The sequence below is a fragment of the Quercus lobata genome, chromosome 2 (genome assembly GCF_001633185.2).
Source record: "Quercus lobata isolate SW786 chromosome 2, ValleyOak3.0 Primary Assembly, whole genome shotgun sequence".
NCBI lineage: Eukaryota > Viridiplantae > Streptophyta > Magnoliopsida > Fagales > Fagaceae > Quercus > Quercus lobata.
In genome coordinates this window covers 26197094-26211786 of record NC_044905.1, presented here as the reverse complement: position 1 = coordinate 26211786, position 14693 = coordinate 26197094, and the positions used below count along the sequence as shown (strand labels likewise).

At 35.5% G+C, this 14693-nt stretch overlaps 1 protein-coding gene and 1 long non-coding RNA gene across 2 annotated transcripts; both read right to left on the bottom strand.

Moving 5' to 3' along the window:
• Positions 1–2838: 2838 nt before the first annotated feature.
• On the bottom strand, positions 2839–5952 carry LOC115975112. The gene is made up of 3 exons (XR_004088083.1): positions 5642–5952; positions 4291–4352; positions 2839–3062 (listed from the first exon to the last, which is right to left on the bottom strand). It is a non-coding gene; the product is annotated as an uncharacterized LOC115975112 (long non-coding RNA).
• A 7516-nt stretch (positions 5953–13468) lies between these two features.
• Positions 13469–14274, bottom strand: LOC115978171. Its single transcript, XM_031100194.1, has one exon. The coding sequence runs from the start codon at positions 14160–14162 to the stop codon at positions 13710–13712; it is 453 nt and encodes a 150-aa protein (XP_030956054.1). The 5' UTR covers positions 14163–14274; the 3' UTR covers positions 13469–13709.
• Positions 14275–14693: the final 419 nt, after the last annotated feature.

The following is a 14693-nucleotide window of genomic DNA, read 5'->3' as shown; positions in this document are numbered from 1 at the left end:
ATAGTAAAGAGAAGTTTCAGATCTAGTACAAAAACTTTGTCCCTAGACTCTACAATCCCAGTATGTGACTAACCAAAGATGCACGACTCCCAGTACGTGACTAACACACCAACTAGAAGAAGATGTTGGCTGCAAAGTTCTTCACTTCATCAATAATAAAGATCAAGAAGCACTTGGTTACAAAACCCTAAGGCGCAAAGACGCAGTAGCTTCTTTCAAAGAGAATAAGGCATTGGTTACCTTTTGCATATGTTATCCTTGTATTCTCTCATGTGACGGCCTCTAAAATAAGCCTTATATAGGTCTAGGGTTGTGAGAAAAGAAACCCTACACACATACATGTCAGTAGAGGTGTCCAACCAGACCCGGTACTCGACCCACCCGCCCAACCCGGCCGATCCGGCCCGAGAACCGGCCGACCTGATGCCGGTGACAGTCGGCGGCGGATCCCCGATCCCAAAATCCAAGTCTGGCGGGTCGGTTGACAGGTTAAAGCATGGAAAACCGATTTCAACTGACCCGACAAGAAAACACACTGGAAAAGCTTTCTCCGTCGATTGAAGTAGTTCGCCAGTATGATTTTGTCCGATCTGTCGAGATCCGGCGAGATCTCGTCGAGATTTGGCCTGATCTCTTCGAGATCTCGCCGGATCTCTTCGAGATCTGCCAAGATCTCTTCAAGTTCAGCCTAAGCTCGTTGAGATCAGCCAAGCTCTCTTCGAAATCCAATTAGATCCAGCAAAAATAAGTAGATTTTGGCAAAAATCCGGCGCGATTCTCACAATCCGAGCCCGACCGGAAACCGACCGGAAAAATTTGACGTCTGACCACCCGAACCGTTGCCGTCGGCGGGTCGGCGGCGGGTCCATGTTTAGGAGACCCGAAGTGATCGGGTTGGTTCCGAGTTGGGCACAAACCCGACCCGGACCGACCCGTGGACAACCCTAAATGTCAGCATGGGCTGAAAATCTGAATTCTTGTAACCTCGATTGATCGGGAGGTGTCGACCTTTAAAGTTCGACAGATACAACTATCGAGAAGTTATCGAGGAGCTGTCGAGGAGACAGGAGCTTTCTCGATCGATCCACCAGCTATCGAAAGGTGTCAAGATTGCGATAACAATCAACTGAAGAGCTTGACAGATAACCTAGCTGTCGAGAGGTGTCGAGTAGCTATTGAGCTTTAAAAAATCAGCATTTCTTCACTTGTTTCTTGGACAGATTTGCATGGCTTCAATACTAAACTTGAACTCTTGTTCCTTGAAATATTAAATACATCCTAGATCTACCCAATTACAAGTAAAGTGCATTTTGTCAAAAGATTAGCCAATTACACAAAATATGTCCTTAACACTAATTGAGTTTACCTCAGTATTTGATACACTCTCTGGTTTGCCTCCTTGTAGAGGTCATGAAAATCAAATTCTTTTGAAGGAGGGGACTGCCCCAATTTGTCAAAAGCCTTATAGGTAGCCTAACTTCCAAAAAACTGAAATTGAGAAGATCGTCATTGATTTGTTGGAAGTTGGTTCCATTAGGCCTAATCAAAGCCCATTCTCTTCTCCAATATTGTTGGTGAGGAAGGCAGATGGCTCTTAAAGGATGTGCATTGGCTATAAGGCTTTGAATCAGGCTACAATTAAGGACAAGTTTCTCATACTAGTAGTGGATGAGTTACGGGATGATTTTGCTGGTTCCACCATCTTCTCTAAGTTGAATTTAAGATCTGGTTACCACCAAATTCGTATGAAGGAGGAGGATATCCCTAAAACTGCCTTTAGGACACATGATGGACACTATGAGTTCTTAGTTATGCCATTTGATCTGACTAATGCTCAATCTACCTTTCAGTCCCTAATGAATGATGTTTTTAGGCCTTATTTGAGAAGGTTTATGCCGGTTTTCTTTGATGACATCCTGGTTTTCAGTCCTACCTTGGAGCTTCATCTTCAGCATCTCAGAACAATATCGAAGCAGCTACTGCAACATCAGTTATATGCTAAGAGAAGAAAATGTGTCTTTGGCTGTCCAGAAGCCACATCATCTCTGGCCAAGGTGTTAGTACTGATCCGAGGAAGACTGCAGCAATGGTAGCTTGGCCATCCCCTACTTCTATCAAGGCCTTGAAGGGTTTTTTGGGCTTGATTGGCTATTACAGGAAGGTCATCCAAAATTATGGTCAGATAACTGTTCCACTTACTGCAATGCTAAAAAAGAATGCCTTTGTCTGGTCTGCTGAAGCTGAAAAGGCTTTTCAACAACTCAAGGATGCTATTAGTCAACCTCTTGTCCTAGCCCTGCCTGACTTTAATCACTCATTCACTATTGAGTGTGATGCATCAGGGAGTGGCCTAGGGGTTGTTTTGATGCAGAATCATAGACCAATTGCCTTCCATAGTCAAATTCTTAAGGGCAAGGCCTTGTAATTGTTCACTTATGAACAAGAATTGTTAGCATTGGTCACTGCAGTGCATAAGTGGAGACCCTACCTCTTAGGTAGGCCAGTCATTATAAAAACTGACCAACAAAGCTTGAAATATATTTTGGAGTAGAGGATTGCTACTCCTGCTCAGTAGAAATAGTTGACTAAATTGTTGGATTATTTGTTTGTGGTGGAGTTTAAACAAGGTTGTGAGAACAAGGTAGTTGATGCCTTGTGTCACACCCCAAACCTGATACCCGAATTTGTGACCATGACCGACATGCTAATATCAAGATTAAACCTGATATTAACAAGAACCAACTTAATTTTTACAAAAGCTTCCCTCTTTCTATTCATTCTTATTTCTTTACTTTTTGATATAACTTTTTTTTTACTTGATATTCAGAGCATCTACACTGTACTCAAGAATAACATAATCTATCAATTATTCAATATCCACACTTTTACATAATATATCTCTTAATACTTTAAGGTACACCCCTTTCATTAGATCATAAAATACACCATACTACAAATCTAAACATCAAATTGCTAATTTAGAATCTATACACATAAAACTAAAACTAGCTCCTTCCAAAACTCGATTAAGGCTTGCTCTGCTCCAAAATAAAATCTGTTGACTGAAAGAATGGAAGGGATGAGCTACACAGCTCAATAAAGGTAAGATACAGGAGAATTTAATAAGGATGCATGTAAATCTAATCATTTCATTCTATGAATATTCAGATAGGAGAACATCTTTTCATGTATAGTATTTTAATAATAACTTATATGCTTTTCATAGGTAAATAATTGATCTCATTTTTTTTATCCGAATAATATTACCAAAACCTTTCGGATTTACTTTCTTTCATTTCTTACAAAGTCACCAAATATAATATTGATTGTTTAAATCAATATATATGCATTCTCATTTCAAAATAATCATTTTAACTTAAATCAGATAATTGGTAATCTTGTCTTAAACTAGAAACATCTTAAAGAATAACAAAACTTTTCTTCATAAACTTCTTCTCGTAAAATATTATAACTTTCATAGTCATAAAACTTAACGTTTCATAAAGAACGGATATCTTATAACTTTTTAACATAAACTTGTACTTTCATCAGAAGCTTTATCTTTAAAGCGTAACAAAACTTCAGAAACTCTTATCTTTAAAGAACAACTTTTCTTTTCATCATAAACTTCTTTTCATGAGAGCTTTTAACTTTTCACAATGCATTTAAACAAAATCTTTCTCTCATAATTAATAACATAATATAGCTGTTCATAAATAACTTATTGGTTAGTCCATATCTAATAAGTCTGTACTTATTTGGGAGGCTTCTAGCACCATGGTGCTAGGCATACAGCATTCCCCACAATGCCAGGTATTCCCGGGATCACATCATAATACATATAGTCAACCATGGGGGTCGGTTGACTTCTTCCACAAGTTGGCCGTAACCAACAAGGGCGGGTACAGCAGAGCCAGTCCCACTTATAATGGCCAAATAGATAACATTTTTCATGAAAAACCAGTAATTAACCCCTACTGGTAGAGTTCAGATCACCAGAAAATATAACCCAAAAACATTTCATATTTATACATCATACTGATATTCATTGTTTACATAACATTTCATAATAAAAGCATCTCCATTGTTTTCTTTAAATATCATGTTTCTGGAATTAGTAATAGCATCAATATGCTTAAATCATATACATAAGGTTTCGAGAACTCACAAACATATCTTTGTCTGAAACATGCTTATATGTCATACCTCTAATCAAAAACCCTTTTAATGCATCATATACTTTAAAATAACCTCATGACTTACCAAATGCTCATATAACTTATCCCTTACCTGAAAGCAGAGGAACCAAGAGCCTAAAGTCGAAGGAGCTTAGACTTGGGTACTAGTAACACCTAAACCAAAAATCAAAACTTATTACTATCCATAATTTTCTTGTCATAAACTTACACATTCATCTCAAAGCCTATCTCTTAGAATCAAGGAAATCCTAATCCCACCTCAACGAGGTTCCCCAAACACAAAATACATTCATTAAACACCATGATATACTATATCATAGAGAAACTAACATTCTCACATTAATATCATATCTCTAGAAGAGCCAATTTCATTTCAAAAGGTGCTTGAGATTAAGGCAATAATGCATGCATAAACATAAACTCTTTTAAGCATGGTCATGTAACCATATATGCTCTTAAGGTAACATACAACATGTTGAACAAAAAAGGTTCATAAATACAACCGTCGTATGGTTTAGAACCCCTCCTTTGAGTACTAAACCTCAAACCAAGTTACACAAAATTAATCTATGATCTAGACATACCAAAAGATAAGCATATTAAATTATAGCTCAAAACATTCACCCTAACTTTAGAATTAAATCCTCAAATTTAGGCATGTCCCTTACTGTTCACTGTTTTATTCCAGCAGCATATACTTCACTTATAAAATACAAATGGGCTATCAATCGACATCCAAACTTCATGCAATTTTACAGAGCAACTCCTCTGGATGTCTAGTAAATACCATATCAATTTCGGAGTCAAAGCATAAAAACATAATTTACTAAAAATCATACAAGACAACGTGCTCAAATCTGTCTTGATAGAATTTTCATGCAAATTAGAAATTAACCCATTATTTTTATATTGATCCAAATTTTGTGAGACCACTTCCATAACAACCACATGTGTCTTAGCTTTCATAGGAACTACTCCTAGCATCCTAATTCACTGTATACAATTTAATACATAATTTACCATGTGTAAACACAGAATCTATTACAGAGGCAGCTCTGAAACATTTTCTTGTAAAACCATAAAATGATTGCAAATATTCTTATTATCATATGGGGATTTTTTCATTAGACATGTTAGAAAACACTTAAATACAGTCATTTAACCATTTATAGCAAAATTACATACAACAAAAATCCCATTAGTAAGATCAAAAGTACTCATCCTAACTTTTTCTTACTTCCTGAATCATATAAAATCATTAACTAGTAAAAACCCTAATCTACCTTCAACAAAACACTAACACAATTTCAAAGCTTCTTAAAACAGCATATATATATAGACTTACAAGTTCATGATTTCCTAATTTTACAAACCACAAATACCATTACTAAAATTCCTTGAAGAAATCATGGATTCTAAGATGAGAGTAGCTAAAACTTTACCAAGTTTCTGGTTCTTGAGGGGAAATAGAAATAAAATCACTCTTGCATGAAAGGATTTCCCTTTCCTAGTGGTTGGACCCGAAAGTATGAGAGGTAGAGAGCTTGAGAGAGTTTTCTTTGAGAGAATATGAAGAAGAAATGATTTGGAGCTTTATCTTTCTTTTGGTGTGTGAACCCATGGACTTAAGAGAGCTTTTAGCTCTTTCCTTAAGAGAAAAGAGAGAAAAGTGAGGTGATAATTTTCTGATTTAATTGGACCCATGGGAATAGAGAGGGAGAGCTTCTTGAGTCTTCTTTCTTTGAGAAAGTCAAATAAAAGATAAAGGTGCAGCCAATAAGAACAAAGAAGGAAGAAAACAAAGAAGCAAAGCAAGAAGGACCAAAGAAGTTTCTGGTGCAGCCAAGAAGTCAAGCAAAAATATCTTGGGTGATTCACGTGTATTGCTAAGGAAAGAAAGGGTAACTTACCTTTTCAACTTTTAGTATTTATACTTTTCACCCTCCCATAGTTCTATATTCTAGAAAGGCCCAAATAATAAAATAACTTTGCATATAAACTCTTACCTTTATACACTTAATTAAACACCAACAACTATATATCTAATAACTTAAATCACTTAATATAATTTTGTACATACTTAATATATATACATAATACAATTAGCCCTTCAAGTATTTATAATCTTTACAACTCTTATTCAAAGGCATTATAAAATAATGTGTTTATTAAATACTCTTCTATTAATTATAAAAAGGAAAATGACTTAAAATAATAATTAACCGTTCAAACACATAGTTTAATTATTAAATTGGTAATTATTAAATTGGGTCGGGGTGTTACACCTTGTCTCGGAGGTTGGATTCTGTTTTTAAGGATCTAGTTGCTTTAAATCCTTCTGCTAACTCTCAATCCTTGTTTTTGATTTCCTTTCCATGTCCTTCTTGGATTGAGGAATTGAAGGCTAGCTATCAACTTTCCACAGAGATGCAACAGTTATTACAGCAGCTACGATCTGGTTCAATATGTCCCCGGTTCTTTTCTTTGCATAATGGGTTGATTTTGTATAAAGGTAGGGTCTATTTGGGTCCACAATGCAGTTTAAAGCCTAAGGTTCTTCACCTAGTCCATGACAGCCCCGTAAGAGGACATTTTGGCTTCCTTAAGTATTTCCATAGATTAAAACAAGACGTCTTTTGGGTGGGAATGAAATCAGACTTGAAACAGCATATTAGGGAATGTGAAGTTTGCCAACAAATGAAGCATGAGACTTGTAAACCAGCTGGGTTATTACAACCCCTACCAATTCCTAATAAGCCTTGGTCTGCTGTTAGTATGGACTTTGTCAATGGATTGCCTACTTCACAGAGGTTGGATGTAGTTATGGTAGTTGTGGATAGGCTCACTAAGTATGTTCATTTCATTGGATTGTCCCATCCCTATTCTGTTGCTAAGGTGGTTGCTTTGTTTGCTTAGAATGTCTTGAAATTGCATGGCATGCCTGCTTCCATTGTTTTTAACAGAGATCCAGTGTTCACTGCCAAGTTCTGAGTAAAGCTATTCAAACTAAAAGGGGTTCAACTAGCTATGTCTTTAGGATATCATCCCTAAACTGATGGGAAGACAGAGGGAATGAATAAGTGTTTGGAGCAGTATTTGAGATCTTTTTCTGCAGATAGGCCTATTGAGTGGTCAGGCTGGTTGTATTTAGCTTAATTCTGGTTTAACACCAATTACCATTCAGCTACCAAGTTAACTCCATATGAGGTTGCGTATGGTTTCCCTCATACCTAGTATAACCTAAGTGGCAGTTGTGGATTATCTTTTACAGTTAAGACAGCTTATTCTTGCTTTGCTTAGATAGAATTTGGTGAATGCACAAGCTCAAATGAAGCTTAGACTACAACCATACAAGTAGCAATCAGTGGCCTATAGGGCATCTCATAAGCTCTCTCCCAGGTTTTTTGGCCCTTTCCAGGTCCTTGAGAGAATTGGAGAAGTTGCCTATAAGTTGGATCTACCTGCTGGTTCTGCAATCCACCCAATGTTTCATGTCTCCTGTTTAAAGGCTAAGTTGGGACAGCACAATGTGTCTATGCTTTTGCTGCCATCAGTGAATTCTTAAGTCATCCTTACACCTAAGCCAGTAGCTATTCTTCAAACCATGTCTCACAAGCTTCGAAATAGGACTATCACCCAACATCTCATCCAATGGCAAGGAGGGACTGCAGATGATGATACCTAGGAGGATTTGTTTCTTCTTCAATAGCAATTCCCTCATCTTGTGGGCAAGATGTTCTAAAGGGGAGAGGTGTTGTTAGGATACTAACTGTGTTGTGCTTAACTGTGCTTGTAGTTGTAATGTACTTAGCCATGTGCAATGCATGTGCAAGGTGTAATGCTTGGTGTTGTATTTCATTGTAGCAATTAAGTAGTTAGTTAGTGCTGAAGAAGTGGAGGCAATTAAGGGAGTGAGTTAGAAGGTTGTTAGTCAATTAGTAGTTATTGGTTTGACAGTGTGTGCTTGGTAGGATCATGATTGATTGTAATTGTATATAAACAGAATTGTTGAATGAGAATGGACAAGCATAGAATCAACCAAGTTTCTCTTCTCTATTCTTCCTTAATCCCTGCTCTGTTTTGGAGGTGGTTACCCTCGAAGTAACTGACATTTCATCATCCCAATTCTCCATTTCTGTCATCACCCTTTACCTTCCTTCCACTTTTCTGATTGGCCAAACACTTAATAATTAATTCAACATTAGATGTCAATTGAAGAATAAACCAATTTCTTAGTGCATTAGTGCAACTCTCTCTTTCTCGTTCTCTTTCTTAATCTCTCTATTTCTATGGAGGGTGACTACCTTAAATTAAGTCAATTTCCCTACAATTCCCATCAATCCCCCTACAATTCATACACATCCCAATTAGGAACCTCTAGGTTCCTAACATTTGGTATTAGAGCCATCGATCTTGAGACGAGCAATTGTGACAAAAGAAAACTTTTAAAAGAAATATAGCAAATGTTGAACAAAGCCTCAGAGGATGTCAAGGATATTTCAAAGATGGTCAAGGCCTTGGTTGAATCTAAAAAGGCCATGATAGAAGAGCTCTCAAGATTGCAAGAGGATCTTGAGAATATGATGGAAGAGGAGTTACAATCTCTTAATTCAATAGAACTTGAACAACAAATCAAGTTCCAAAAATCTATTGCTGCTGTTGCAAGCCGGGATGTTATTTTTGTGTCAAAGTGGATGATGATATACATGAAGACGCTGCCCTTGAAGTTCAGTCTAAAGAATCAACAAAGAAGGTGATGATGATCTTCCAAGAACCAATTCTTGATGCACCAATGGAGGCTTCCATTCAAGAGTCTATGATTCAAGAATTGGCAATCCAAGTGTCGATGATCCAAGATGCAAGCGCCAACAATTTTAATGATTCTAGAATCAAATGAGGTCTTGAGGATACAAGAACATTCCAAGGTTCTAAGAACCAATGAGACCTTAAAGATTGAAGAACCATTGAAGGCTCAAAAATTCGAGCAAAGTTTGATGATCTACGAAGAAGAAACCTTCATGTGCACGAGACCGCTTGTCAAAGAGAAATGCATGAATATGGTGATCAAAATGTCACTAAGGTATTGGTCCATTGGAAGATCTCCTTTAATGAAGGTGTCATTTAACAACAACACCTTATGGGCAAGGTGTTTTCAAGAGGAGAGAAATGTTAGGAATATGAAATAATTGTTGTAATCCTTTTAGTTAGGTAATTAGCTAGTTGGTTGAGATTAGGATTAGGATGAGTTAGTTAGGATTTGAGCACATGTAGCTCATTTAACACATGGCTTAATTCATAGAGCACATGTTGAATTAACTAGCCAATTATCTTGAGCCATGTGGGTCAATGACATTAGAGCTAGCCTCCTATAAATACATGATTGTAATTCAACATTAGATATCAATTGAAAAATAAACCAATTTCTTAGTGCATTAGTGCATCTCTCTCTCTCTCTCAATCTCTCTATTTCTCTATGGAGGGTGACTATCTCGAATTAAGTTAATTTCCCTATAATTCCCATCAATCCCCCTACAATTCATACCCATCCTTATTAGGAACCTTTAGGTTCCTAAAACTCTCTATCTTGGGGTTGAATCTGAAGCCGATCTTGGGTTTACTGTATTTGTCTTGATTTTTTGACAAATTTGGAAAGAGATACTATGGGTTTGTGAAAGGAAATTTTTTGTGTTTGTGATAGAGAATTCATTGGGTTTGTGAAAAATGTTTAGATCTTAGGATTGACATAAAAAATTTGGTTGGTTGCCGATCTGAATTTTTTTTTTTTTTGGTGAAACTAAAATGGATAATAAAATGTTATTATCTTTTAACTATCAATGAGTTTTGATGTGTTTAGTTATAAAGAAAGACAGAAAAAAAAAAAAAAAAGGAAATAAGAATTAATTTACTAAGAATATGAAGAACATGAACATGATCAATTACGTTCCGATGAAGAACACAAAGAAGACGAACATGTTCTTCTGAAATATAATAAAAGGAATAAAAAAAATTATTTAATTAATTTATTTTACTTTAAAAAAATTGAAATTCATAATTTTATTTTAATTGTTTTATCTAATGTGGCTTTTTTTAAAATTAAATTGCTAAGGTGGCAATTTTAAAAAAACCAAATAAATTTTTTTAATATTATTTTAATGGACATGTTAGCATTTACTGTGCCAACAGTGCACTTCGTTTGCCACATAGAATATTTCCATTGAGTTACAGTAAGGACCGAAATGGAACGCAATTTTCATTTATGGACTAAAAGCGGTAAAATAAAAAAGTAGGGACCAAAATAGAAATAGGGTTAAAATGTAGGGATGAAAAATGTATTTCCATAAAAATATATAAATATATATATATATATATATATCTACACCGTCCAAATTGTGTGATTTTTTTTTCTTTTTCCTAGAAACAAACACACACAAGGGCACGACCCATATATTGTATGATCTAATATATGGGTTGTGCCCTCATTCTGAGGGTATATTGTGTTGTTTCTGTGCTTGGATTTTCACACGAGAAGAGTAGGAAATGCTCCTGCTCACAAGCTCTTTGTGAGCAAAGAGAAAGATTATGAGAGAAGAAGATATCATCAAAAATTTCGACATGGAGACTACCCGCAACGCAATCCTAAAGATTTTTCTCTCTTTATGTCTTTTCTCACCCATAAGTGGTTGGGAGAAAAAATGGGAACTAACTGATAAGCTAATATGGCAAAAAAAAAAAAAAAAAGGAACCACATCCTACCAAGGCCAAGAATACTACCCTTCAACTGGAAAATTCTTAGGTACTTTCAGAGCATGGAAAAATGATGCTCTCTCCTCTAACATTCATGGTGGAGCCCACTATGAATTTAATGAGTAGATTTACCATGAATGTGAAAGAAGGGAGCACCAATCTCTATACTCCAGAAGTACCTAAGAATTACTCTCCTAAACCAAGCTCTCTCTTTGAGTTTTATTATACCACAAACAAAGAGGCCTAATCTCTCTCTCTCTCTCTCTCTCTCTCTCTCTCTCTCTCTCTCTCTATGGTTGGGTTTAAGTTACATCTGGTGTAACTTTAAGCAATGTTACACGACTCAATATTTTTTTAATTGGATGCAAATTTTGACAAATCCACTGTTAGATTACATTATCTTTGTATATTCTCATTTCTTGCAAAATTTCAAGGTGATTAAAGATTAATAGCCATGTCATCAATCAATTGTTTAAATTTAAGTTTTTATAATTTAAAATAATGCATAAAAGATGAGTTTATGGATCGAATGTAAATAACATCCAATTGACATGAAAATTGACATGGATATTAAGAACATATAGAACATGCAATTTAAAGGTGAAATTTTCAAAATATGAATTTTATAAGAAGTTATTGGGTGGTTTAACATTAATTAGAGTTACATCAGATATAAATTTAATTACATAATATATATGTGAATGCTTCATGGATCTTGGATTGGGCAAGGCCTGGCCCAATTTCTAATGAGTGGAATTTCAATTAAGAAAATCAAAAACATGTTTAGGTGCGAAGGAGAAAAAAAAAAAAGAAAAGAAGAAGAAGATCAATTGCATATGAATTTTTTCTTTCACTAAAAACAGTTATTATATCTCAGTTTTAATTTGTTTGAATTTTGTTTTTTGTTTTTTTTTTTTTTTTTTGTTGAGTAAATACACAAACATAACATCTCTTCAATGTTATAAAAAGTGTACAAGCACCAAATTTTCTCACCCCGTCTTTTCTTGTGTTTGTGGTGGGTTCAAAGAAATGAGGGATAACTCTTTGTTTTCTTTTTTATAAATAGAAAATAATATCAAATTTATAGTGCTCACTCCATAGTAATTGTTATTTTATCATCAGAGTAAAATATCCATTGATTTTTTGTATTGGTGGGATTCAAATCCCTAAATCTCTTATTTAAGAATTTATCAATTGGTCTAATTAAAATCCACGGCAACTTTTTGTGAATAATATGTAACCAAAAAATAAAATGCTACTTTTGCGGTGCCTACAACACCTGATCTTAGCTAAAAGGCCAAGAAAGGTTTTTTTTTAAAAAAAAGTTTTTAGAAATCTAGGGTCTATTTGGTAGCGGTTTTCAAGCATTGTTGTTCCAAAATGATGTGAAAACTGTGGTTTAAAAAGTGTTGCGAAAACACATGTTTATAATACCTATAATAAAAATATTTTGTTTCTTACCATATTTCAAACAATAGGTTTCATTGTGAGAGAAACCATAGCTATGTGTTTGGTATGTTTGTTTTTTATAATAAAAAAAGTTGACAAAGTTGTACCACTTTAAAAATTTTTATTTAAGGAAAGAGGAAAGTGAGGAAATTTGAACCAAGGGCTTTGTTTGACATTGCCCTTGTCTTCTCCCCTTTGTCTCCCCTGAAGCTCTTCTTTACTTTTGTCTTTGTCTAACCCTAAACCCATGCCTTAGCTCTCTGGCATCTCCATCGAAGCAGTCTAAGACCTACGTCGGTTAATTAGTACCTTTGGAAAATATCAGTTATGGTGAGGTAAAAAGGGAAGGTGGGCATTGGGTAATGCCGCTGAGAAGGAGTAATTGCTCTTAGATGCTTTTAATCGAGCACAGTGGTACTAGGGTTTTGCAGGAAGCTTCAACGTGAAGGCGTTGCAGAGAGTAGAGAGAGAAAAGAAGAGGATTAAAATGCGTGGGAGAGAGGGATCAGTAGCAAGTGGGTTGTCTAATCTGTATGGGCCCCAGGTAGTTGCAAATATTTACGATGGCGCCATTGGAATACATTGTTTAATACCTAAAAACTGGTATGAGGAGCTTTTTAAAATCAGTGTTTGAACACTTTAAAATGAACAATGTAATTCAAACACTTTTAAAAAAACCATTCTACCAAACACATTATTAGGTAGATATAGTTCACATCGTTAAAGTGCATTGAAGAAGCAACGTCCCCTTGAAAATGTATGCCAAATTTCTTATTTTTTATTGTCCATTTTGATGGTATTGATTAGCAACTTTATTATTTCTCAAATAAAAATGATTAGCTACTTAATTTTGTGAAACTTTTATGGCTGCAAAAATAAAATGTAAAAATGTCGTAGACATAATATTTTTATTAAAAGAAAGGAAAATCAATTCTCCAAAATATCGGATTAAGAGTAGTGAGAATAAATAAAGTAGTTTGTAGATAAAATAAAAACAAATGGAATAGAGAGTATGTACAGAACAGAACAGTGATAATATAATTTATTAGAAATAGATCCATTTTACTAATTTATTCAAACTCCACAATTTAATCCAGCTTTCCATTTGTATCCTATTCCTTCGTTGTAAAACTTCATTCATAAATTTTGATAAAATACAAAAATTCAACAACATCATATTCAAAACTAAAACTAATTAAATAAATTAGATCAAAATCAGAAAAAAGAAAACAAAAATATCAAACCCCAAAAAAAAAAAAAAAAAAAAAATTACATTTACAACAAGAAGAAAAAAAAATAAAAGCAGCAAAAGTCAACTTAGCCCAATAGGGGAGTTGTTGGATCATCATCATCAGCGTCACCGCATTCATACACAGATCCAACGAGAAGCATCTGATCCTCCAAGTACCGCTGCAGCAACAAACCCATTCCTCCTTTCTCTTCTTCCTCTTCTACACCACCACAGCCCTCCTCACAGCGCAAAAGCCGAGCGTCCTCTCTGCGGCGGCGGCGGCGGCGGTAGACGCGGAGGCAGAGATTGGCAGCGCAGAGAAGAGGGAACGTGGCGCAAAGGAAAGGCACGAGGAGAGGCGAGCACAGTAACAAGAAGCAGTAGCGGACCCGACGCGAACGGAGCCAGGAAGTGGGTGAGGTTACCATGATCTGATCAGGGTCTTCGTGTTCATTGCGATACAAGGAGTGTAGGATTGGTGGTGGGATCGCGTTTTGGGTTGGAAAGGCGGAATTCCCACATCCACATGGGTCGTTCATGAGGGAGCATGTGTACAATTCTCTTATTAAACTTCTTCAGTGTGAACTGAATAAAACCCGTTTTCTTTTATTTCTTTTATTGTCCTTCCATTCTTTTGTTCTTTCATTCCCTGTAGTGATTGGTGAAAGCCACATATCCTTTACCAAAAGCACTGGCTGAAATTACTGTCATTATTGCATAAAGAAGTTAAAGATTCATCTAAAATAACATTAATAAAATAAATAAATAAACAACATTGTTATTATTATTTATTTTTCAACAATCTTCACAACATTTTGTGTGTTTCATTTTATACTTTACCAATTGTGTGATATATCATGTGTTTGAATCATAGTTATTAAACCCAAACTGGCTCTGGTAGTCGAATCGAAAACTCGGTGACCTAACACTTAGACCGGTTCGAGTGTTTAAATGGATCATTTCTACACAAGATTAGGTCAAACCCAGTGGTTTTGTGGGGACCCATCTAACTCGAATGGATTTTTATCACTTTTTTTTTTTAATACAAGATAGAAATTCTACTCTAACCT